The sequence below is a fragment of the Schistocerca serialis genome, chromosome 6 (genome assembly GCF_023864345.2).
Source record: "Schistocerca serialis cubense isolate TAMUIC-IGC-003099 chromosome 6, iqSchSeri2.2, whole genome shotgun sequence".
In the NCBI taxonomy this organism is placed as follows: Eukaryota; Metazoa; Arthropoda; class Insecta; order Orthoptera; family Acrididae; genus Schistocerca; species Schistocerca serialis.
The window spans coordinates 451,999,305-452,026,941 of record NC_064643.1 but is presented as its reverse complement, the minus strand read 5'-3'; the positions used below and the strand labels follow the sequence as shown (position 1 = coordinate 452,026,941).

General features: G+C 39.6%; 2 protein-coding genes across 3 annotated transcripts in view; both read left to right on the top strand.

Annotated features, from left to right (window-relative positions):
* The first annotated feature begins 5,435 nt into the window (after positions 1 to 5,435).
* Positions 5,436 to 6,229, top strand: LOC126483680 (mitochondrial inner membrane protease subunit 2). Its single transcript, XM_050106761.1, has one exon. It carries the CDS (start codon positions 5,738 to 5,740, stop codon positions 6,227 to 6,229), a length of 492 nt encoding a protein of 163 aa, XP_049962718.1. The 5' UTR covers positions 5,436 to 5,737.
* A 74-nt stretch (positions 6,230 to 6,303) lies between these two features.
* LOC126483679 (KICSTOR complex protein ITFG2-like) overlaps positions 6,304 to 27,637 on the top strand; it is a 50,056-nt gene continuing 28,722 nt past the window's right edge. Inside the window, exon 1 of one of the 2 annotated variants that reach the window (XM_050106759.1) lies at positions 6,304 to 6,657. In XM_050106759.1, the coding sequence (XP_049962716.1) occupies positions 6,304 to 6,657 (354 nt within the window). Of the gene's footprint in view, positions 6,658 to 18,415; positions 18,596 to 27,637 lie in introns of those variants that run through there. The other variant, XM_050106760.1, reaches the window with a different exon arrangement.

Here is a 27,637-nt window from a genome sequence, read left to right as displayed (position 1 = left end):
CAAACCAGTTGTACACGAGTTTTTCCCATAGCTTCATTTTGGTAAGCTGTTTTCAACGTTAACACAGTTTCAGCAGCATTTCTACCGAGTAGAAAACAATATTACACAGCAGAATATTGTTCACTTGCTATCAGAAAAATGAAACAAGAAAAAGACCACTAGCAAAAACAATCACTGCAAGTGGATAGAACAAGCCAGGTCAACAACACAGGCGGCACTGAACTGACAATGAGTTGCGCTATAAACACCTAGTGGCAGAAATGCTTACTATACAAGCTCCACCCAGTGTTATTCCTTTTTTTCTTTCTTTCTTTATTTATTTTTTCTTGCTAGCTCCTCCTGCAACATTCTCCACATCCTGTATTGTCACTTCTTTAAAATCCTTAAGATACCCAGCTTCTTGGTAGAGTCCAAAGGTATTTACTTTACTCTGACAGCTCTGCTACATCAACATCTGACTTTACACATTTATGAGGAATTCATTTAAACACTCTGATATTTGAGCTGGATTTACAATAAAGCCATTATCTACTTTAATCCTAGATATTTCATTACTATAAACTATTAACACCTAACTCTGATTTGATAATGGATTACACTGCTTTTGTCTTACTTTTATCTTGTGAACTTATTGTTTGCCATTCGGTTGGCTGCCTTCACAACTTAATTAAATACAGCTTTATAATAATAGTCATACTCAATAAAAGTCTGTTTTATTATATTTCAGTTTATTGTGGAGTCTCCTCTTTCTGGCACTAGAAATTATTATGCTCTGAGTTATCCATTTAGGTTTATTAGTCATTTTGTTACACGTGGTTCTAACTGGAAAAGTTTCATTACATTTTTCAAGAAAGCTACATAAAACATTGTTACAGTTATTATTAATCGAAATACAGCTGTTGTAAAGCAATTCAATACCTCATAACTTATTTCTAAATGTAACTGAATTTTTGTCATTGTCTTCCCTTTCCATATGGCTTTTGTTGTATGAAATTCCTTTGTTAATTTTTAGTTGTTCAATGAATAATGCAGAATGGTCAGTGATTCCTAAATCTATGTAAAATTTATAAACATCTTCAAATACATACAATACTGGCAATTAAAATTGCTACACCACCAAGATGACGTGCTACAGACGCGAAATTTAACCGACAGGAAGAAGATGCTGTGATATGCAAATGATTAGCTTTTCAGACCATTCACACAAGGTTGGCACTGGTGGCGATACCTACAACGTGCTGACATGAGGAAAGTTTCCAACCGATTTCTCATACACAAACAACAATTGACCGGCATTGCCTGGTGAAACGTTGTTGTGATGCCTCGTGTAAGGAGGAGAAATGCGTACCATCACGTTTCCGACTTTGATAAAGGTTGGATTGTAGCCTATCGCGATTTCGGTTTATCGTATCGCGACACTGCTGCTCCCGTTGATCGAGATCCAATGACTGTTAGCAGAATATGGAATCGGTGGGTTCAGGAGGGTAATACGGAATGCCGTCCTGGATTCCAATGGCCTCGTATCACTAGCAGTCGAGATGACAGGCATCTTAACTGCATGACTGTAATTGATCATGCAGACACGTCTCGATCCCTGAGTCAACAGATGAGGAAGTTTGCAAGACAGCAACCATCTGCACGAACAGTTCTACGAAATTGGCAGCAGCATGGACTATCAGCTCGGAGACCATGGCTGCGGTTACCCTTGACGCTGCATCACAGACAGGAGCGCCTGCTATGGTGTACTCAACGACGAACCTGGGTGCACGAATGGCAAAATGTTATTTTTTCCAATGAATCCAGGTTCTGTTTAAAGCATCATGACGATCGGATCCGTGTTTGGAGACATCGTGGTGAACACACATTGGAAGTGTGTATTCGTCATTGCTTTACTGGCGTATCACCCAGCATGATGGTATGGGGTGCCATTGGTTACATGTGTCGGTCACCTCTTGTTCGCATTGACGGAATTTTGAATAGTGGACGTTACATGTCAGATGTGTTACGACCCATGGCTCTACTCTTCATTCTATCCCTGCAAAACCCTGCATTTCAGCAGGATAATGCACGACCGCATGTTGCAGGTCCCGTACGGGCCTTTCTGGATACAGAAAATGTTCGACTGCTGCCCTGGCCAGCACATTCTCCAGATCTCTCACCAATTGAAAACGTCTGGTCAATGGTGGCCGAGCAACTGGCTTGTCATAATATGCCAGTCACTACTCTTGATGAACTGTGGTATTGTGTTGAAGCTGCATGGGCAGCTGTACCTGTACACGCCATCCATGCGCTGTTTGACTCAATGCCCAGGCGTATCAAGGCCGTTATTACGGCCAGAGTTGGTTGTTCTGAGTACTGATTTCTCAGGATCAATGCACCCAAATTGCGTGAAAATGTAATCACATGTCAGTTCCAGTGTAATATATTTGTCCAATGAATACCTGTTTATCATCTGCATTTCTTCTTGGTGTAGCAATTTTAATGGCCAGTAGTGTAATTTGTTAGTGTATTATCAATGCAGGTGTGTTAACTCTAGTGGGCTGCATGAAGTTTATTTTGAAGCCGAATTTTTTGTTAAGTCAGCAGCTATTACTATCTTTTTCCTCTTTTATTTACTGAGATTTTCAAGCAGGCAATGAAATTTCACCAGAAAATCTTCAATTGCAGCTTTCTCTGGTACTCTATGAATAGAAACTACTTTGACATTTAGGTCCATTAACTCGATACAACAGCTTTCAAATATACACTCTTCATTCAAATGACTAAAATCATTTCATATTTTATATTAGAATGAGTAAGCATGCACAAGCCTCCATGTGATTTCTCTCATCTACAAAATTTTCAGTTTTATGAAGCATATAAATTGTAAGGCAATGGTCATTGAGGAAAATAGCTTTGATATTTTTCTATTCAGACAGAATAGTTTGTAATTCTTCTACTTTATGACTTTTGCTTGAAAAGTCAGCACTTAGACCATTTATATTCAAGTGCATTACGTAGGGACATTGTTTCCTAATTATGGTCTTAAGCATACTCTTTCTTGGGTACCATTTTGGGCTTGCCGTTTTCGTCACCAAACACTGTTTCTCAGCCCCATCATTTGTTATAAGTTTCCTCTAATTTTCAGAATTTTACATCTGTCAGCGAATATTTTACTAAGAATTTTGGACCCTGACCTGTTTAAATGAAGGCCATATCTACCCAAATATTTATTGCTTAAGAACTTATTCGCATTTATGAATACAGCTTCTAGATTGTTACAGTTTTCGTTTAAATCACAGTTTATTCTCTCTCTATATCGATCACTGACTGATCTTCTGTAGATAATACCACTCACTACGATTATAGATGATTTGTAGAGGTTAGTGGGTGGCAGGGGAGTGCCATTTTAAACTAAAGGCTACACTCACATTTTTTTAAATGTTAAGGGGAGTGCCCCCACGCCTACATCTGCATGGTGATAATTCAAAGATCAACTGTCGCCTCTGCTTCGGTTAGTATCTAAAAAGAAGTCTGCTGAAAATGCAACAAAAGTGCTTTTAATTTTCGCCTAGTTTATTAACTTTCAGAGAAGTGTCATGAGTAGTGAATTTTGAGTAAAACCTACATTTCTCTTATTATGTTAAAGTTTGCTTCTTTTGTCAAAATACAGCCGAGTTTACGAAGTGTCACCTCACTAACAGTTGCTAGAGAATTCTAAAACAGCGGTTCATTAAGTGAGTAAAAGTAAGTTCAATAGCTTAACTACGAAAAAGCTCATCCTCAGTACAAAAATAAACGTGTAATGTCTTTACTCATGCTGTTTCAAAATTCACAGCATTTCTCGTTTAACCAGCTATCGAGGGCCTTTAGAAACTACTTTCTTTCATCGAAAAGATCTGTAGTTAGTGGAATAGCACAGCAGATAATGAAATTTTGTATAATAGTCATGTGGCAAAATACCCTCCTTTTAGTGTGCTATCATTTGCCAAAATCTCATTTCGACATATCCATCAGTTTATGAAATGAGGAATGTTGTGGATATTTCATTCTGGCTTAATAGCTGGCACACGCGATCACAAATGAGTGTGCTACGTCAGATCAGTTTTTTCGAAATTGGTGACACAAAGAAACCTGCACCCAAGTCTAAAGAAAAATTCATTACGTTAGCTAAAGTTAATAAGCAGCAACATATTGTGTAATAGCACCAAGCGCAAAATCATAGAGACCCTATTTTCCAGTGCAAACTTTTTTGAATTGCATGCAATGTCTTCCTCAATTGCAAATATCTCAGTAACTATCACCATTAATGAAATAATGGGCACGTCTCCATGAAACTGAAACAATTATTTTCTGTAGACTCGTTTGAGAAAGATTGAAGGGTTGATTCTGTCATCGCCGCGTGTAGCCGATCGGCCGAAAACGGGCAAATAATCTTGGCCTCACCTTCCGAACAAATGAATAATCTCGCCCAGCGCTTTGGACGAAAATTGGTCACTGCACATCGGCCACCGTATCCTGAGCAGACTCTACATACAGTATGTGACCCGAGCTGCCGCTCCACATTGTCAGTATTGGGTCTTGAGCAAAATAGTTCGACTACTATTTAGTGCCCTAAGGTGTCGCTTCTATGGAGACTGCTGACGTAAAATTAGACAAATACATCATCTGTCACACTAGTTTATAAGCGTTATTTTTACACGATATCCACGCATGACACAAGAAGAAGCCATATTAAAGGCGTACGAACTTGCTACACTGACTACAGAATACAATTGTTGAGTAAGCAGCAGGTAGGTAGCAAAAATGAGATATTGCACTGTTGAATTATTTATTTTTTAGTTCATTTTATAATACCGCACAGGTTGTACAGGTGTTATTGAACATACAGAAAGGACGTAACACAGATTACTAGCAAACAAATAAATATATGCACATTATTACAATAATTTAGCTGATTACATTTAAAGGAAAACTTTTAAGTATTTGGAAATTAATGTACAGAATAAAAACAATTGTTTGCCTTAAATATCTGAAATATGTAGGCCATTATAGTCGCGATCGGAGTTGTTAACGCGTGAAAACAACGTGAGAATCTCAAAGGTGAGAACCTAGGAAAATGTGTTGTTGTGCGTAGTCAGCTGACAACAAACCCCTGGAATAGATATTGAAATATAGCAACACGCCGCGACGTAATACTAAACAGACAAAGCTGATGGACGGGACAACTGCAATTAACTTATTAACCAGTAGCAAGAAGTTCTTTTACGAACGTCTCTACAAAATTCTTCAAAAATTTCATTGGTGTTGTTGGTTGTGCGTCTAGGACAAAATTGTTTGATACAGTGAAATATAAACACTAGTTCTGATCATTGTTTCAATAGTGTGGTTCATCTTTCGAATTCGCAAATTTTTTTGCAGCAGAGAAGTTTTGTGTGGTTCTCCTAGTTCGTGGGAATTTAAGTGGGGCAATGTTACCAGTGCATGGTGGATAATGTGGATTGTGGGGATTCAAAATGGCCATGTAAACATTAGCTGACTAGCTGTGATAAATGTGATGGTCACAAGTGTTAACTTAAGTGACGTCATTAAATAAATTTATGGAAAAATGGGTTTCAGCTAAAGGCTTTAATTTTTGCAGTCCGTTTTTTGAAAGATTTTGAATTTTTATTTTCTCTGTGATTTATGGCATCATACTTGTACCATATTATTTCATTTTAGGCTATTTTTTATTTTGCTGCCGTTTTAAATATCTCATATGAAACTACGTTTGATCTTGCGATCTGTTTTATTCGGAATTCCTGTTGGAATTACACTTTTCGACTCGGTGGGTTATGTTGCAAGAGTCGAAGGAATTTCGATGCAGCCTTCATTAAACCCTAATTGTGATGAAGTGGACTATGTTTTCCTCAATAGGTGGGCAGTTAGAACCTATAATATTGCCAGAGGCGAAATTATTTCACTAATTTCGCCCAAGGATCCAGATCAGAAGATAATTAAAAGGGTTGTTGGTATTGAAGGTGACGTGATTAAGACGTTAGGGTATAAGAAACCTTACGTTACGATCCCCGAAGGACATTGTTGGGTAGAGGGTGATCATACAGGTCATTCTTTGGATTCAAATTCCTTTGGTCCCATATCAGTAGGTTTAGTAACAGCGAAGGCATCTCACATAGTGTGGCCACCACATCGTTGGCAGAATCTGAAGCATGACATTCCTGAGGGACGAAAGCCACTAGGACTGAAGTAATACGCTTTCAAACAATAATTTTGTGCGGCCACTAGCGTCAGTTACAGTAGAGAGAAGTCAACCCTAGTAGTAACATGAGAGCTGTTTGTTTTGTTAATCGCTTAGAATTTGAGTTATCTGGTAACGTTTTTCCAAATGCTATGACACTGGGAGATGTTGATAATGATGGCCATCATGAACTAATTCTTGGAAGCACTGACGGTAATTTATCAATTTTTAAAGCAGAAAAGAAATGGCAGACAATTAACGGTTTGGGTATGATAACAGCAGTTTGTGTTGGTGATCTTTTCAACTGCGGAAAAAATGCTTTGGTATTAGTGTGTGGTGATGGATGGTGTCAAATATTTTTTGCTGGTCTTACAAAGAGTGATGGAACCAGTCGCAAACTGGCGTTAGTACACGTTCAAAGAATACCAGCAAATACTAAGGTTTGTATTTATTTGATTGCTAGATGTGTGGTGCAGACTAATACAGTTTAGAAAAAGAACTGCTGAGTGAACCATTGCAGTCATTTAGATGATTAAGCACAGTAGTAGTAATTAAGAAATTTGACTTTAACATGAAAAACTTTTTGGCAAAGAAAATAAATGTAAGTGACATTTCTGAAGTATTTTATTCATAAGTAGCATCCGTAATAAAATACATTAAATAACTGAGGGAATAAGATTTTTTAAACTGACTGAAATTTGTCAGAATCATATTCTTGACAGCTTTTGTTACAGAATTCAAGGCTAAAGTGCGTTTACGGTGTACCTGGTTCTTATGGTAGGATTGTTTGCATTTTTGGCACATTGCTGGGGGGAGGGGGGGGGGGGCAATAATAATAATAAATAATACTGTAGATAATCACATGTCTGCACTTCTGAGATAATTCTGGTATTGCAGTGTTGCAGAACAATATTCTGTTTAGCCCATCTTGGTGAGATATTTCTCTGAGTTGAAATATTAAAATAATAACTGAGGGAAGTAGCAAACACTCAGCTGCTCTCCATACCCAGTAAGGATATTTTTAAATAAAAGTGATCTGCATTAAAGTGAATTTGTTCTTGCAAGAAATGGTTATGCAACTCACTTGGTGTAACCTGCCAATAAATAACTTGGATAGGCTGGGGTTGTTGGGTTTCAAATTACTACCGGAACCTCAAATTAAAGTAGTGTAGGAGAGCTATGACACCAAGAAAATAAAAGCTGTAGGTGTTTCTTTGTCAAAATATGTACTTTGCTTACCATTGTGATCTGTGTAGAAGTAGTCTTGTATGATGCAGCTTCTGCCTGCCTCATTGGATGCTCTTCGTGTTCCTTTTATTGCATATTTTTACTCTTTGTTGTCTTCTGGGGCTGTGCACCTAAGGTAAATAAAGCATCTGTTTAGCTTTATGAATATTGCGTGAAGCTGGTAATGAAACGTCTCACAGAAGAGTTAAAGGAGCTCAGAATTATTACTCACTACCCAGTACATTTACTACTCAGTGAGTTTTCTTGCTGTCAGTACAGATCAGTTTCAACTGAACTTTTATCTACACAGTCACAATACAATACCCATATATAATTTTCTTGTAGATTTTGTGCCCCCTTGTCCACATTTCAATGTGGAGCAATGTAGTATTGTGCTAAGGTGTTTAACAAGCTCCATCTAACATAAAGAAACTGGTAATTGTATCTAGCTTAAAAAAAAATTTAAAAAAATACAATAGCCACTGTTTTTTATAAAATTATCTGTAGATTTACATTCAGTGTTTGCATGCTTTGTTTGGAATACTATTACAAAAGCCAAACTGAAAAGTACTTTAAAGTGTTCTGCCCAGTTATGAGTTAATATTCTGTCGTAGGCCTCTTAAAAATATGGAAAACTGTAAGGAGTGAAATGGGTATGCTTTTGAAGGTAGATTGCCTATTTCTAGTTTTATAGATGGGTGTTATTAAGATATATTCAATTCATTCACAAAGTGAGTCATAGACAAACAAGACTGAAAGAGCTATAGAAACAGGTTTAAGAGAGAGTTAAATCTTGCAACTGGCTGCTTTATGAATATCTTCCCTTTGTTGTTTCTCAGTTTCAATCGAAACATAGTGAAGAAGTCATTATTTTTGTTTTTTAATACAAATCTTTTCTCCTATGATCCCTAGCTGACACCAGTAGATTTGCGTTGTTAATATTTGACTACCATGGTCAATAAACATTGTTTATTGGTTTTATGTCTAAATCACTGAAGATGCAGAGAGAAGCAGACACTGAAGATTGTTACATGTAAAAACAAATTGTGGTGGCTGTTGCACTTTGCCTTGCATTTGTCTTGGAGAATTTTACTGTGACAAATAATTCAAAACTGGACGTCAGAAGCACTAGGTGTCCTTAGTAGCTAGAACTGTCTGACAGTAAATCAGCATTAAAGTTTTCGTAAACAGTGTTTACCCACTTAAGTGAGCATAGCCTTATTAAAACTGCCTCTGGAAACACGGAAGCGTCCGATCCCGCCCGTCTGCTTTGACCCATGACATCACAAATATAGCGGAAACGACCATAAACCACGATTCCAATATGGCGCATATAAATTCATTACGTACACATTATGAGGACGAAAATACATCGAAAAACGAACCCACACATGTTCCACAAAAAGCCTAATGACACCAACGGGACAAGCGAGGGAAATAGGAGTTTTTTGGGTGGGGACAAACTAAATATAATCAAATTTAGACACCCACCCCCACACAAAGCCACGCAAAACGACGAAAAAAGATGACATCACGAAACTCCCCAAATACCACTAAACACAATATCACCTGGAATCAGACACTTCCCTTGACCTATATAGCTGTACACCAGCTCTGGATCCCATCTCCCAATACAAATACCAACATACACCGCCACATTGGGATCGATCACTTCCCTTGACCTACATAGCTCAACAGCAGCTCCAGATCCCATCTCCCAATACACCGCCACACATTGGGATCAAACACTTCCCTTGACCTATATAGCTCTACGGCAGCTCCCGATCCTTTAAATTGGGATCAAACACTTCCCTTGACCTATGTAACTCAAACACATCTCCCAATACCAATACCAACCTTCACAGCCACACATTTCAATGAAACACTTCCCTAGACCCCAACACACAACACATAAACCGAAAACAAAACAATAAAAACTTACCACAAGACAGATCCAGCACCACAAACTAGGTTGGCCACCGCACGCACGTGCGCACACGTGTACACACACACACACAAACACACACACACACACACACACACACACACACACACAAACCAACAAAAAAATATTCAACCGAAAGAAAGACCCAACCCACCCACACCTCCCCCCCTCCCCCCCCCCCCCCCCCCGCCCAACCAACCCAACCTCCCACTCTCACCCCAAAATAAAAAACCCACAAACAAAAACCAAATGCAACATAAAAAAATCTCAATAACACACTACAACTCAACAAAATACATCATCCACAGCTAAAACACAAACCAACACTCCCCCCCCCTCCTCCTCACAAACACTAACACAAAATAAACCACCCACCCCACCCTGAGCCGCAGCCACCCAGCCACCTACCCAGACCACCCTAACCAACCACTTTGGCCTATACATTTTACTGACAGCCCATAAGAAAACCCGAAAAACACAATAGCCCTCAGGGACACTCTTCTGCTAACAGTACTTATCTAAATGAGACTGAGGGTTGGAAGAGCGCCTCTTCCCCCTCCCAAGAACTGACTTAACAACCCCCACATCCCCTCTATCGTATTGGTGCAAGCCCGCGTCTCATAATTTTTGGACTCTAAGCTATGGTTAGCTACTAAATGATGGAATCCCCTCCCACCCCAGCCCCTATATGAAGAAAATGCAGCTGAAACTACTGTGGACCCCGGTTCTATGTACTCCTCAATTAACCCCACTAATTTGGCCTTAGACCTCCCTTCCACAACCCTAAAAACACATTCAGAACAGCCACCCCCCGGAACAACAGCCCCCTACACCCAGAGACCAACCACATACTTACCCCTCCCATACTTCCTTTTCCCAAACTGCGACTTCCACCTCCACAACAACCCCATGCCCCCCCCCCCCCCCCCCCCCCCCCCCTCAGCTTACCCCTGTACTTAATGAACTTGGAACACACTTCATGGCAAAAAGAAAGCCAATCAAACACACTCCTCTCATTCACACCAGCTTCATGTGCGCAAAAACTGTGTAGCGATCTATAACAAAAGTAGTAAGTCACCAGCATAATCTCGCGCATGCCCAACCTAGACTTCTCGACCCAGGTACCGCGCCGTATGGAACGCCAAATGTCGTTTTTCCGACTGTCCCTGGTCCGAGATGATGGAACTTTAGCCAATTTCATTTCTTCGCCGCAAATGCAGCATTTGACAACCTCGGCAATTAAGCCGAAAAGCTGCAAAAACTTAATGAGTTCTAAAGGAGTGTTCCCCATCATAGCCCTCAGACGCGCACTGTTAATTTTGTCTGTCATATCCATTCCTGAACAAAAAACAACAACTGATTAAATTTAATAAAAATACCACATGACATACAGTGAACAACACTAAATTAACCTTCACACAAAACCACAAAATCGTTAACTCATTGAAACGAATTCCACTACAAACACACTCGAACAATACTCGATAATGAGCAACAGCAAACTGAGCCGATTACACCACACAAATGAAAACCCTGAACATACCACCAGAGGGCACAACAAACCACAACATGACGACATCTACAAATACGCCACACTCGCAAACCAAACTCCGCGCCATCATGACGTCACACACCACAACGTCTTTACGTCACGGGTCAAAGAAGACGCTTGGGATCGGACAATCGGACACTTCTGTGACCCCTGCCTCTAGCTGCTTTATAACATTCAAGATTTTTTTGTCATTTTTGCAAGCTTGCCTTTACAACAAACTAGTATTGTGACATAGTGTTCAAAGAGTTGTTCAGCATAATATTCATTAACCTGTAGGCTGTGGTACTTAACTCCATTTTTTTCCACCCCACTTTTTTTCTTACTGGTTCTGCAGTAGAGATAACACGTTCCAACCTGGAATTTCCATTGTTTGGTTCTACAGTAGTGCAATATGACCTTGAACCCTTCAAGATGAATCTGTTCCATACCAGTGATTTCCATGCAGAGTTCTGATATGGACAACAAATCTACTAACATTCCATCTACTCTGTCAATTTACTATATGGATGCAAGTAGTTCATACTATTTATTAATGAGACTATGATGCTTGAAGAAAGGCAGTAAATGCATTTTCTTTAATATCTGAGGCTTTGTTGAAGCTGTAAGTTGTTGTTTCGCTAGCAGCTGTTTCAACAGTAACCACCCTTACTCTGCAGCTCTGCCCTGTACATGAATTTACCCTAACTAAAGGCCAAGGAGACCCATTGAAATCCACTGGGATAGGATGGATACTGCTTCTTGCAATTAACCGTGCAAGTCAATTAGCCCCTTAGCAGAAGTATTAATATACAAACCAAACAATGTGTGATATGATTAAGTGAGAAGTGCTGCATCAGTTATACATGCATGTGAAGTTCCTCTCCAATGAGCAGTTTTCCAAGCTCTGCATTAAAATGTTCCACAGAATGTTTGGAGGGCCTATTATACAGTGAAGAGGATGACACAGTCTTCGCACAAGTATTCGGAACATTCTCAACAACGTGCCTGTATCACCCTCAGTTGCAGACCTGTAACTAATGGTATTCTCCTAACTGATGCCAGAACTCCCTGCTATTATCGAATGAACTTCTTTCCCAAGAGCTTTTCCCTATAGCTGAAATCGTAGGTGACATTGCTGAGCCATGCACTTGGCTTAAAACCACTGCTTACCTGGTAATCGCAACTCTAAGAGTTCCATAGCTTTCAGCTGTATACTTACAGTTAAGTGCTAATACCCTGTACAAAATATGTGTCTATGATTTGCTTTCTTGTGGGGTTTATGGACCTCAATGAATTAAACCATATTTATGGACCTCAGTGAATTAAACCATAATTGTTAGAACGCAGAGAATTTTCAGTTCTTCATGGGTGCAGTAGCTAAGTTATGACATGGCCACAGTCATACTGTATTTTTATGGCTTCAGAAATTTTCTAGTAGTCTACTGAATGATGGAATTATAAAGTAGTCATTTAGTTGTGGAGTATTGTAAATGACTTAAAAGTAACCAATGGTTTCTTAAGAGATCTATTATTTGAGTCCATTTAGATGCAAAAACCCAGTCAGCTGGTCAGTAACAGTTTCGTATAATAAAAATTTCACTTGTTGTAAGGCATGCTTTAGCAGTACACAAAAATAAATTTGCTGAGATGTTTGTTAAGTGCTTTGCTTTGGAGACAACTAGGATTTGGAGGTGCTGAAATATGGTGAATCCTATTTTGTTGTGTATCTATTAGCTATAGTCAATTTTGTTGGATTTCATTGTATTTGGAATGATTAATTCTGAGATAGCACATTATTATGTTTGACTGTGAAGTCGATTTTTTTTTTGCACACTGGAAATTTTGAAATTATGGTTGTAATTTATTTTAACATTAAGTGCTAATAGATATTGTTGCAATATACAGAGTCCAGCGGCAAATGGAAAACTTATCTTCACTGTGAGAAAAAAAGTTTTAGTGAAGCATATAATGATACAAAGTTTTGTCTCCACTCTTTCTGTGCTATTGCAAGGAAGCACATTTCATCAGACATTCGTAAATTATCATGGGTTTTTGTTGTCGTGGTTTCATAAGATGTGTTGAGCATTGGACTAGTGACTGCTTAAATATGTGTTTGTGGGCTGTAAATAGCCTAACCATGTCTTTGTGGTCCCTACAGGCACAATATGTAATGTGGGGTCAGTACTATATCCCTAAAGTTGTCACTTTATATTGTTTTTTGTGGAACTTTGTAAGTAGGCTTCAGCAGAATTATTGGCATCTTTCTTAAAGTGTTTGTCAGTTCAGGCTTTTCACCATTTCCGTGACACTGTATTGAGTCAGACAAACCTGTCACTATTTGTGTTTTTCTCCTTTGCATATCTTCAATATACTGTGTTAGCTCTACTTAGTGTGGGTCCCACATACGTAAACAGTATTCTAGAATGGGTCTCTCTACTTCATAGACTGCTTGAATTTCCAATCAGTGACCTGGTTTGCCACTTGCTTTACTTATGACTATGCCTATGTGATCATTCCACTTACTATCCAAACAAAATTTTATGTATAGCTGATGAAGGACTTAGTTCAGTAACTTTTATTATGTAGCAGTCTTCCTTTTAGTATGCCTGTAAGCCACTCAACACCACCTCTATGCTGTGAGTGTAACCTATCTTTTTCACATTCTTGTTAGTTCCTCACAGATTACATTTGATTCTCCATGTGATGATATTTTTGTTAATCAGTATTGGCTTTATATAAAGTCAAATGCTTTTTGGAAGTCAGAAAATCTGCATCCATTTGATTGATTTGATAAATGGCACTAAGGATGTCACATTTGAAAAGTGTGAGATGTTTTCACAGTGGCATGGAAGATGATAATCTGTTTGGGCTACCTCTTTACATTTGAGCTCACAGTATTCCTTAAAGTTTTATGACAAATTGATGTCATTGGTGTTGGGAATATTTTTTTTGTAAGATTTCTACTGTGTTATGAGTGTGACCTGCACTTTTTTCCAATTATTGGACACTTTCTTTTTGTGCTGTGAATGTGCAGTATGTTATGGAAGATCAAATTCGGCCACGAATTCTGTATAGAAGGTGATAGGGACTCCATTGGGCATTCATTTGCATAATTTTTCACTCCTTTTTGCAAAGATGTATCTATGTGACTTAAAAACTTCTTCTTATCAAGATGCATTCCTGGATACCTGCAATTTAAAAGTTACATTTCTGGTTGCAGATAGTGAAAAATATTGAAGGAGATACTTAATCTCGGATAATTAACACTGAATAAAAATTATATTTCATGTCTACCACTCGTCAATGTCATATCTCTGTAAAACTGTTCTTTTATGCTCAATCAGTGTTAAGAAATCAAAAGGGTGCAGAATTTTGGGAAACAATACTGGGTAATAGACCATTATGATCAGCAGTTTCGTATGAATCATGAATGAGATATTGTTTGTCAAAAAGCCAAACATTTGTTTGAAACATATGTTAACACATGTAGTACTTATGGAGTCATACTTTGCAAAATAGAACTTCATGTGTTATACATTCTACCCTTATCTGGCAACGAAGTGTAAATGTGAAGTTTCAGTGAACTGATTAAATACTAGTGGAATGGAACAGTTTACATATTGGATGAGGATAACATGTGGATGTGCTACATCGCCTTCTGTGCATCCACACTGCAGTAGTGGTGTCAAAAACCACAATTGTCACTTTTTTTCAGATCTTTGCCATGAGCTGTTCCATTCTAATGTGTATTGATCTCTTCATTGCAAAAGACAGGCCTGACCTCTGTGAGGATATCCCTTTTGAAACTATGAGGTCATGGCAGCAACAATAATTAATTATCAAAGTACAAACAGCAACTAGAATAAGTAGAAAGAGTAAACTAGATAAATATGCACCAAGGAGGATCATGAAACATTTTGCCCTGGGTAGGAAGTGTGTGGAGGAGCTGTGGCTCACATTTAGGAAAGTATTTGATGGAGTGCTGGAGAAAAACAGTTCTTGATATCCACCTCCGTAGCGCAACGGTAGTGTTACTGCCTACCACACAAGGGGGCTTGGGTTCGATTCCCGGCAGGGGATGGGGTATTGAGTGTCCTTCATCATCATTTTCATCATCATTGACACACAAGTCGCTGAAGTGGTGTCAACTAAAAAGACTTGCAATACAGCGGCTGAACCCTGAAGGGGATATTCTGGCCAATAAATGCCATACGATAATTTCATTTCACAGTTCATTATGTGAGGATATAAGAATAATAGACAGAATTGATGACCACTGCATTTTTAACAAACATATAAATAAATAAAATGAAGTATAGAGCTGTAGGTAGATATACTAAATAAAATATGTTTGGGTATCAAAGGGGCAATGTGTGAAGCCATCAAGGACTTCCATAGCAGAATCTTATTTAAAGACCTTTCTCAAAAAATTCCATTTTCAAGTATTCCATCACAAAGGAAGATGTAAAAGTAACCCCTCCTCCCCCATTTTAATTTTTACATCATTGCAAAAATAAGTGATACAGGAATTATTAGTGTCTGTGTTGTTTAGAAGCATCTAACAGATGAATAAACAAATTAATTAAGTTTCCCAGAACTCAGTAAGACCCTGTCAGATTCTTTACAGAAACTGTAGCTGTGTTAGGCCTTCTTTTAACCATAATATACCATGGACCCACTGAACAAGAAAATTTGCACAGTGCTTACAAGAAAGTGCAGGTCACACCTATCCACAAGAAGGATAGCAGAAGTGATCCTCAAAACTACTGCCCATAAAGCCAGATGCACACCAGGGAAGTGCAAGGTGCTATCCAAAATTTTCGGGACTGGTGCTGCCATCTGTTGAAAACCTTACCTTTGGACTAATGGTCACCATCACCCTCGAAGTAGTTCCCATCAGTCCTGTTCTTTGAGGATGTTTATCACCGCCAGCAATGCTTCTTGAATCCTCTCTAGAATGTCGAACTGACATTTTACGTTTTGGGAACAGCGCGAAGTCACAAGGAGCCAAATATGGCTAGTACAACAGTCATGTTTTTTGGTGAGCAAGGACGTGTGACAGGGCATGTTGTCATGATGCAGCAGCCAGTTCCCTTGACGCCAAAGTTTGGGCTGTCATCACCGCACGTTTTCAAGGAGCCATCGCAAAATGTCACAGTAGCATGTGGAATTCACTGTTTGGTTGGGTGGGATGAATTCTTTGTGAGCAGTTCCGTTGGTATCAAAGAAAATGATGATCATGCTCTTCACTTTGCTCTTCACCTGCCTCGCTTTTTTGGGTCTTAGAGAGCCCAGGCTCTTCCACTGGGATTATTGTTGCTTTCTCTCTGGCTCATAACCATAAATCCAGCTCTCGTCGCCAGTGATGACCTGTGATAAGAAGGTTGGATCATCAGATGCGGTCTGACGAAGGTCCATGCACACTTCAACATGCTGTGCCTTCTGATCGGCAGTCGAGATCCTTGGCATGAATTTTGCGGTGACATGATGCAAACCCAATCCATCAGTCAAAATTCGTTGACATGTTCCATAACCAATACTCACTTCATCCGCAAGGTCGTGAATAGTTCGGCGTCTGTTGGAGTTTGGCAACAATGTCTGGCGTTGTGTGGCTAATGGGCCATCCAGTGTGAGCATCATCTTTGACGACTGGACGGCTGGCCCTGAACCGAGCATGCCACTCAAACACACACGTACGGCTCATGCTCTGTCCCCCAAACATTTGTTGAATCATAGCAAGGGTCTCCGTAGCACTTTTCCCAAGATTCACACAGAATTTGATAAACATGCGCTGTTCTGTTCGCGGATCCATCGGAAAATCGCCACTCACCAAACACAGAGTATTACGGAAATCACTGTGGACACGCAACGTGTCCTCCCAGCTGAATGCCACTCTGCACACTGACTCATCAGATATACAGCTCTCGCCACCTAGCTATGCAAAGATCTACTACTCCTACTTTCCAGATGGCAGCACCAGACCCGAAAATTTTGGATTCCACCTTAAATGTTGTGAACCATACTGTTCATGTCGCACATAAATAATGTGGCAGACAAGGTTAATTAGCAATCTCAGACTTTTTGCAAATGATGCAGTTATCTATAATGAAGTACTGTTTGAGAAAAGCTGTACAAATATTTAGTCATCTCTTGATAAGATTTCAATGTGGTGCATGAATTGTCAACTTGCTTTATAAGTTCAGAAATATAAAACTGTTCACAGATAAGATCAGTGAATTCATACAAATACTTGGATGTAGTAATTTATGAGGACACGGAGTGGAATGATCATACAGGCTAAGTTGTATGTAAAGTATACAGCAGACTGCTTCATTGATAGGATGCTCAGAAAATAAAATTATTGTTCAAAGAAGTTTGCTTACAAAACGCTTGTGTGACCCATCCTGGATTATTGCTCAAATTTATGGGACCTGTACCAAATAGAAATGGGGGGCAATTGAATGCATACAGAAATAGGAGGGGGGAGGGGGGGGGGGAGGCAGCATGAATGGTCACAAATTTGATCCACAGCCACAGGATAGGGTCACAGAAATTTTGAGGAATCTGATCTGGAAGACACTTGAAAAAGCCACTTAAAATGTTTCAAGAACTGATTTAAAGTGAGGAATCTGAGAATACACAACAGACCCCTATATACTGCTGTTACAGGAACTGCAAAGACAAGGTTAGCCTAATTACGTTGTGCTCCGAGGCATGTAAGCAGTTGTACTCACACACTACATACAAATTCATTCATGCAGTTATTGTGTTCCACAAGAAACTGGGCCCTTCATGCCTGTGGAAAAGTAAAGTTATACATTGACAAGCAGAAGCAACTGCTGCTGGGTAATGATGTAAAGTATACTAGCAACAAATTATGGTTAGTGCTAATCTACTCAAATTGATAATGATACTTGCTTCTAGAGTACTGTATGTAAGTATGTCAAAAGAAAAAGTTACTTTGGGGAGGGGGAAAAAAAGAAAAGGAAACTAACACTATTCCTCCTACCTTATTACTTGGCTGCTGTTTTTATTTAATACATCAAGCAAAGCATTTATGTAACTTTATACAGACCACCATCAGCTGTGGGTGTACTGGCATAGTCATGATCTGTCTTAAATACAAGTATTAGAATTACCCACAATTTACATTATTGGGTTGAAGTATTCAGGGCAGGGATGTTCAGTCTCCATCCAGATCTCCACCGGCAACCTTTGATAGACTTTTGCACTAGAATATATAGGGGTTGGACAAGACTATTGAAACGCCTCGAAAACAATGCATCACCATGTCTGACAAGGTGTAGGAAACCAATTGCCTTTCAAAACAATATCCAGTCACCTCAATGGGTAATTACAGGTACTGTATGATTTTATAGGGAATATCATAACTTTCTTCCTGCCAAGTAGTGGGAAGTTCAGGTAATGATGATGGAGCTGGATAGTGATCACACACCCTTCTCTCCAAAGATGACCTCAATGGCTGAATAATATTGATGTGTGGAGACTGTGGTGCCCAGAAGAAATGGGAAAGTTCATCCTTGTGCTCAAAAAACCAGTCCTGGATTATACGAGCTCTGTTAACAGGGACCCTGTCGTCATGGAATGGAGAATCACTATTGGTGGACAAGTATTGTACCATGAGGTGGACCTGGTCAGCCAAAATTGGCACACAGTGCGCCTTAATCATAATCTGATCTTGCAGAGCAACCATGGAGCCCATGGAATATGATTATATGGCTGTCCAAATTCACACCGAATCTTCGCCATGTTTCATTCTTGGGATGTAAATTTGGTCAGAATTCGGAAACGGTGTGGAACAAGACTCATCTGACCAAATAAATTTCTTCCATTGCTCCATCGTCTAGGTTTCATGACTCAAACACCACATTTTCCTGTTACTGGCATCCGTGTGTCTGATGAGTTGTTTTGGAATTCCTGTTCACCTTGCAGTTTCCTACTTATGGAGCTGACAGAGCTTGCAAGTGTAACATTCAGTTCTGCAATGGCTTTTGCAGCTGCTGTTCTCCAATTTTTTGTCACAATCCTCTTCAATGATACTGGATCACTCAACAAACACTTTTTTTGTGTTCTAATTTACCAGGTGATGTTTTTCCACTTTCCTTGTTTGCTGTATAAATCCTCGATACAGCACCTATTGAAACACCAAACACTTTGGCTACCTTGTTTGTGAAAGCACCTACCATACGAGCACCAACAATTTGCACATGTTTGGATTCACTTAGCCCTGAAATAGTGCACTCACAACTACACAGGACACTGTTCAGACCAAGACTGGCATTTGAAACATATTGAGGACATTGCATATGTGCTATCCATGATCAAATACAGCAACACAAGCTGCAGGCTTGGCTAGCATTTATGTTAAACTGTGTATTTCTCATGCTGTTTGCATATTTTTGTCCAGCAGCAAAACTCTGTTCTGAAACCTAGAGAGGAATGCATAGTATAGATGGAAATTAATTCTACTTCTAGTATTTTGATCATGGATTGCTGAGTTCATTCTAAATTTGCTCTTGTTATTAACCCCAAATATCATTGGGGATATATGTATTGTTGTATAAGTGTAAGAATCCCTAGGTCACTGAAGAGGCTGCTACAAGATGTTCTGTTGTCAACTTTACACAATATTCTATTTGCACACCTCTGTTGAGCAAATAATTTTTTCAACGTTGGTACAGTGTCCCAGATGCCGTAAGACAGAATTGAGGAAAGTTTTCAAAGTATGCTAGTAGTCCTGTCTGCAGGTCAACACAGTGACTATCAACATGCTGCTGCCCACCTCAGTTTATTATCTGACTTCACACTTTGAGCCTCATCCAGTGTGTATCCATTGATATCTAACTCTGATACCTATGAGTCACTTTTATTTGTTTGGCACTGAATAATATGAGTTTTTGCAAAATTAAGGATTCAATTGTTGGCTGTGAACCAGTTGTAAACTTTTTCAATTATTCTCCCAGCTGTGTTGCTATGGATGTGTTTGGGTCCTTTATCAATATCCTCTAGTTTTGCACCAACGTGACAGGTGATGGAGTATGCATTTCCTGTGTAAGCAGGTCTATTGGATATGCTTTCCTTGGACCCCGTATTTTGAGCTACTGTTTAGGAGGATTTCATGGAATGTAGTTGACAATCGTTTGAACTTCACACCCTGTGTCTTGCTACTATTGTCATGCGGGACTGCAGTATAATTTACCTTACCAAGTTTATTTGTTTAATGCCCAACAGTCCTCCAAATTGACCTTGGCTTGTTCTTATAGTTTTGAATATTTTTTGCGTAGTACAGGGTTTTTGCCATTTTGTTGACATGCTGAAAAAATTTGCATTCTGCTCATAGCACAGTTTTAAGTCTTGATTAGAGCAAGTCCCTTGCATTAAATAAGGCTCTCTCTTCGTAGTTCAAGATATTTTGATCCCAGATGTTAGTCACCATTTTTCTCAGCTTACATTGTAAATGTTGCAGTCCAATTGTGAAGGAAAACAGTGTTCAAAATGTGCTAAGAATGGTTTTTAAGAAAGAAGAAAAATTTCTCGTCTGCTTTGTGTCCTTGGTAAACTTCTTCCCATTTTTCATCGTGTAAATTCTCTCCGAATAGTGTAACTGAGTCAGCATTTAAAATTCTCTGAAAGTTTGCATCTTCTTTGTTTGTTAAACTTGATTGATAAGGATACCTTGTTGTTGTTGTTGTGGTCTTCAGTCCTGAGACTGGTTTGATGCAGCTCTCCATGCTACTCTATCCTGTGCAAGCTTCTTCATCTCCCAGTACCTACTGCAACCTACATCCTTCTGAATCTGCTTGGTGTATTCATCTCTTGGTCTCCCTCAACGATTTTTACCCTCCACGCTGCCCTCCAATACCAAATTGGTGATCCCTTGATGCCCCAGAACATGTCCTACCAATCGATCCCTTCTTTTAGTCAAGTTGTGCCACAAACTTCTCTTCTCCGCAATCCTATTCAATACCTCCTCATTAGTTATGTGATCTACCCATCTAATCTTCAGCATTCTTCTGTAGCACCACATTTTGAAAGCTTCTATTCTCTTCTTGTCTAAACTATTTATCGTCCATGTTTCACTTCCATACATGGCTACACTCCATACAAATACTTTCAGAAACGACTTCCTGACACTGAAATCTATACTCGATGTTAACAAATTTCTCTTCTTCAGAAACGCTTTCCTTGCCATTGCCAGTCTACATTTTATATCCTCTCTACTTCGACCATCATCAGTTATTTTGCTCCCCAAATAGCAAAACTCCTTAACTACTTTAAGTGTCTCATTTCCTAATCTAATTCCCTCAGCATCGCCCGACTCAATTCGACTACATTCCATTATCCTCGTTTTGCTTTTGTTGATTTTCATCTTATACCCTCTATTCAAGACACTGTCCATTCCGTTCAACTGCTCTTGCAAGTCCTTTGCTGTCTCTGACAGAATTACAATGTCATCAGCGAACCTCAAAGTTTTTATTTCTTCTCCATGGCTTCATGTCTATCTTGGCCACAATAATGCGTTCACTATGCTGTTTGTAGTAGCTTACCCGCTCTACCATCCTTTCTTTCAGGAGTGCTAATTCTGCAAGATTCGCAGGAGAGCTTCTGTTAAGTTTGGAAGGTAGGAGACGAGGTACTGGCAGAAATAAAGCTGTGAGGACGGGGCATGAGTCGTGCTTGGGTAGCTCAGATGATAAAGCGCTTGCCCGCGAAAGGCAAAGGTCCCGAGTTCGAGTCTCGGTCCGACACACAGTTTTAATCTGCCAGGAAGTTTCATATCAGTGCACACTCCTCCTGCAGAGTGAAAAATCTCATTCTGGAAACATTCCCTAGGCTATGGCTAAGCCATGTCTCCACAATATCCTTTCTTTCAGGAGTGCTGATTCTGCAAGGTACGCAGGAGAGCTTCTGTTAAGTTTGGAAGGTAGGAGACGAGGTACTGGCAGAAATAAAGCTGTGAGGATGGGGTGTGAGTCATGCTAGGGTAGCTCAGATGGTAGAGAGAGCACTTGCCCGCGAAAGGCAAAGGTCCTGAGTTTGAGTCTCGGTCTAGCACACAGTTTTAACCTGCCAGGAAGTTTCATATCGGCGCTCACTCCGCTGCAGAGTGAAAATCTCATTCTGGAAACATCCCCTAGGCTGTGGTTAAGTCATGTCTCCACAATATCCTTTCTTTCAGGAGTGCTAATTCTGCAAGGTTCGCAGGAGAGCTTCTGTTAAGTTTGGAAGGTAGGAGATGAGGTACTGGCAGAAATAAAGCTGTGAGGACGGGGCGTGAGTCGTGCTTGGGTAGCTCAGATGGTAGAGCACTTGCCCGCGAAAGGCAAAGGTCCTGAGTTCGAGTCTCAGTCCGGCACACAGTTTTAATCTGCCAGGAAGTTTCACTGTCTTATATGTTTCCAAGCCTTTTTCTGAAGTACGGCAGTCTAATGGGTGTTCCGTGCCGGATTCACTGAAGTCTGTGACCTGGGACTTTATTCTTCTTTGTGTGTAGCCACTCCCCCTTTCCACAAGTTACATCTAAAGTAACAAGGTATTAACTTGTATCCATCTAAATGCACCTGTACAGTTTTTGTGACCTCCAGAGGATGTTCTGTTACACATGACACACCTGTAAGAATACCTTTCAATTTTTTAATGTCCTGTACTCATATAAGAACCAAACTTATCTTGTTGAACAAGCTTCTTATGTATTGGTGGGAAATGCCTAATATATCATGATTGTTTACCATTTTACTGTCAAAGCTGCCATTTTTTTGTTTCTTTTTATTGTTCCAATGGTGTCTTTAGTTGTTCAACAGCACTGTCCTTAGGAAAAATTTACCCTAAAAAAATTTTGGAAGTCACAGGGGTTGAACAGAAAATTGAAACAAAAAGAACCGTAACATATGACAAAATTGAAAGTACAGATGTAGATGGGTTAGGCGACACACTTGATTTTCTTTGTCTATTTAATATGATCTGATTAGAGCCATCAGGCCCCCTCTTACATCGGATGAGGGTTTCACACATATAATATCTGTTTTACATCATAGTTGCCTAAGAAAAATAATTTCAATATGACAAGTAGTATTAAATTGCTCAGTGTGTCTGAAGTGGCAATGTGGCAATATGAGTAAATACTGATGATGATGAAGATAATCATGATGATGATGATGATGATGATGATGATGGTAGTGGCAGATATAGAAAGAATTTATAAGTGTACAAAAAAATGTTTTCTGATATAGTGAGTTCTGGGGAAAGTAAATTTAAGGAGACTGCATCAGTTAAGAAAACTTGGAAATGAGGAAGATCTAAATAGTCTTCATGGGTTTGCCGCTGGATCACGTTGTGCAAATTCCACAATATTTCCTCAGAGCACTGTGGTGTGTACAAGATCCCTTGTCAATGTGGAACAGCGTATATAGGCCAGACATGCCGCACGGTACAAGAACGCTGCAATGAACATCAGCGTCATATACGCCTTCGTCAACCGGAAAAATCGGCAATTGCAGAACACTGCCTGGATCAGGACATCGCATGATTTATGAAAAGTCGGAAGTTTTATCCTCAGCATCATCTTTCTGGGATTGCGTCATTAAGGAATCAATACATATCGTACAGCCGACAATCTCATCAACAGGGATACGGGATTTCAACTGAGCACAGCCTGGAGCCCTGCATTGGCTGCTATTAAATCATGACTTGAAAATCAAGATTCTTCGATAACAGGCCTGTCATAACACTGGCCTAGTACAGCCATTGGTGAGTAATGTCTGGCCGCACTGTTGATAAACGCAGCGTACAGCGCACGTCCGGGAGAGCCGCTCTGAGATTCTCGGGAGAGGGAGTTTGAATAGGGCAAATCATTGCGCATGCGTGATTTCCACGGCAGCATATTCTTCGCGTACATGTTCTGAAAATGGGGTGTCGGTGTGTGGATACCGTCAGTCGTACCTAGCCACGAGCAAGGTTTAACCAACTGAAGATGTCAGACAGTTGCTCTGAGGAAATATTCTGGAATTTGCATAATGTGATCCGGTGGCAAACCCGTGAAGACTATTTACAACATATCTGCCAGGAAAGCTTGAAGAGTCACATGAGGAAGATCTAGTTAGAAAGAAATATGTAACTGGGTAATGAGTGTGTACAGTGGCAATGCTGATGTCTTCTTGCACATGCTCCGTCCACTTTAGATTTTCATCTGTTAGTGCTCGTAGATTCTTTGCTGTAAGAGAGAAGTTGATATTTGTCCTGTTTAAGCTTAAAAATGGTAAGGATTCCTGATATTTCATGCTAATGACTCTAGAACGGCCAAACAGTACTGTTTGGGTTTTGGATGGGTTGACGTTTAACCATGTATCCTGTACACATTTTGATAGTGCACACAGGTTGGTATTGAGATTCTTGATAGCTGTCTTTAGGTTTCTTGGTTTTGCACTTAGGCACAACTGGAGATCATCAGCATGCATGTGGTATTTGCAGCAGTACAAAACAGATGACACATAATCTACACACAATGAAAAGGCTATAGGACATAATACTGAACCTTGGGGTGCCTGATCCTACGTGCCTCCATTGTGACTTTATGGTGCAGGACATGGTGTTGGCAAGACGTCAGGTATGAGTGAAGCCATTCCATAGTATTTCATGATTTTGGTCATTCCTTGGTTACTGATGTAACATTTGTGCAATTTACATTGAAATTTTTACATGGAAATAAGAAATAGATAGACCTGAATATGACAATGTATAGCAAAGGCTTGAGAATGTGAGCTGTTTCAGTTTGCCACTAAGGAAAGGAATGGGAAGTGTTGCAGCTGAAACAGAACTTTCACTTTTCATGGAATGAATCCTTTGCTTACATGAGGTGTGATCGAAAAGTAACAGACGTGTTTGTTTCTCTCAAAGAATTTTTATTTGCCAACATCAACTTTGTCCCCTTCAAAATAATCCCCCTCAGGTATAATACTCTTGGGCCAGCACTTTTTCCAATCTTGGAAGCGCTTCTTCTTTCTTTATGGTGTCCAGGTTCTTCATCAATTCTGTTTTTATCTCATCAATGGTGGTAAAACAATGACCGTCCATGGTTCTCCTCAGCCTCAGCAACAGAAAGAAGTCGCAGTGGTCCATGTGTGGCAAATATGGTGACCAAACGCACTTAAGAGTTTTGTTTTTTGCCAAAAAAAATTGTGAAGAAGCATTGAAGTGTGAGTGGTAGCCATATTGTGAAGCTATTTCGATGGGTGGTTTTACCACAGTTCTGGTTGTTTTCTTCAGATTGATATGTGCAAACAGCACATAACTTCCAGGTAGTATTTCTTATTGATTGTACGACCATGAGGCAGAAACTTGTGATTCACTATCCTAGAAAATAGTGAGAAGAAACTTCACATGTGATCAAACTTGTTGAATTTTCTTCGGTTTTGGCTCTTCAGGCAGTTTCCATTGGGATGATTGGGCCTTGATTTTGACATAATACCTGTATACCATTGTTTTGTCACCTATTATAACCTTCTTTAGAAGTTCTGAATCATTGTTGACCTCATTAGCAATTACGGAACGATGTATCGTGATGTCAGTTTTGGTCAAAATTCAACAATTTCATAACAAACTTTGGTGCTACATAAAAAAATTGCTTGGCAGTAGCCAAAGGATATGCTGACATCATTAGCAACCTCTCTGATGGTGATTTGATGAGTTTTCCAGAAAAATTTTCTTTAGTTCTTCCACATTATCAACCATAACTGATGTGCTAGGGTGTCCAGGGTAGTCATAATCTTCAATGGCTTCTTGACCCTCTTTGAAACATTTATATCATTTTAAACTCTTGTCTTACTCATAATGGATTCATCAAAAGCCACACTCAACATTTCAAATGTGGCGCTGCCACTTTATTCCATTTTTCAAGCAAAATGTAATGCAACTTCTTTGATCTATCTATTTCGAAAGTAAAAAAAAAGTTCGCTGTGCACTCAAAACACGTAGAACCTTTTCAACTGTCAACAATAAAGTAAATATTCAAATGAGTTGAAAAAGGAAACTTACATCAGGAACACACATACTAACAAGATTTTTTGAAGATCGGGTTTATAATGCCTGCAAAATTAAAAAAGAATTGTTTATTGCTCACACCTTGTATACCAGTCAGTAAAAGGTGCCATCACTCACATTCGTAGGTATACTACTTGCTGATCTCAGTAACTCATACCTCAGCTTTTCCTGGACCTTTGCACTAGTATTTAGACATTGTTTTACCTGTAAGGCAGTTCTTGCCTTCAAATTGTTAGTCACAAATCTTATTCCCTGTTCCTAACCCTCATTGCAGTGCCTGTACCTGGCATAAAGACATTCCAGCTAATACACACCCTTCTACAGTGGGAGAGGCACGTATTATTCTGCTGTGTACCAGGGTGTGTGAGAATTTTTGGCTATGAACGGACAGATCAAGCTGCAAAGGGGACCTGCAGGGAACTTAATGTGGCACAGTATGCCATTTCACTGCAGGCTGTGCCATTCCCCTGCAGACTAACATTTCACTGAAGAGTTGAAGATCCATGCAGTTGTGGGAAGAGGGGTGACTGGCAGTGATGGATGATAAACTGCTGCTGATAAAGCCAGCTATCCAGCCACTACATTCCTCCTGCTGGTCACTTCAACGGGATGAAGTGTCCCTGACCTGCCTCTGAATTGGTCACTGTCCCCTCACACATTTCTTCCTGCTCTGATGAAAGTACCACCTGGTGTGAGATGCCTGTGGTATGCAAATTACTACACACTACATTTTAACTGTGTGCATTTTATGTAGCGATAAGTGGGCAGAAGCAAATTTAGATGGGGATCTGTTCCGTATATTAGCTGAGGACGTCACGAGTGTTGTCAGGCTTCTAAAATTTTGTGAAGTATCTGGACTCTGTCCTAGGCTTTTGACTGGAGATTTTAGTATGTTGTGGAGTGCCTGGCCCAACCCTTTTATTTCACTGATAAGGTAGCTGCAGATATCTGCTGCATTCTTTTGATTCTTTCCACTGTTTTCTCTCCTTAGGGCATTTTTTTATGCTTTTATTTGCAGTTCACCTTTAAAAATTTTTCAGTCTTTGTTAATACTGGTCTCATGAAATTTTAGTTTGCGCACTAAAGACTGTGCTGCTGTGGGTCCTCACCATCACTGTCTTTGATGTTGTCATCTTGATCATGTTCCAAACCCCTGCAGATAATGCGCTCCTAAAACCTCAGAAATAACATTTACCTGCTTATCTTTTGTCAACCAAACCATGTTTTTAGCAAACATTTGCTTCAGATTGGCGTTTAGTCATAGTAACATGTAAAACTGTTTTTAAATCACCATGTCCCATACCTTGGTGTTTGATCTCCAATCTTTATTGCCACCTTTGAGTTTAACTGTTGCAATTGATGATCTTGGTGTCATGAAATTAAGCATATAATGAGATATTTTTGGCTGAGTGTTTCTGAGATGTCAGGGTTTTGTTGTTGAGAGTGACGACTTGTTTTAATGGTGATTTTCATACAGCTGTTTGTCACAATTGGTCATGGTGGGCTGCAGGCAGTTGTGAAACACCCAAAGTAGAGTGATCTCTGTGAAGTTTGAGAGGCAAGGTTTAACTTATTTGATGTGTATTTTCCAATAATGGAAAGGAACTTTTTTTTCACGTATTGAGTTCTAATATCTAAATGTTAATCCCCGTAGTTTACA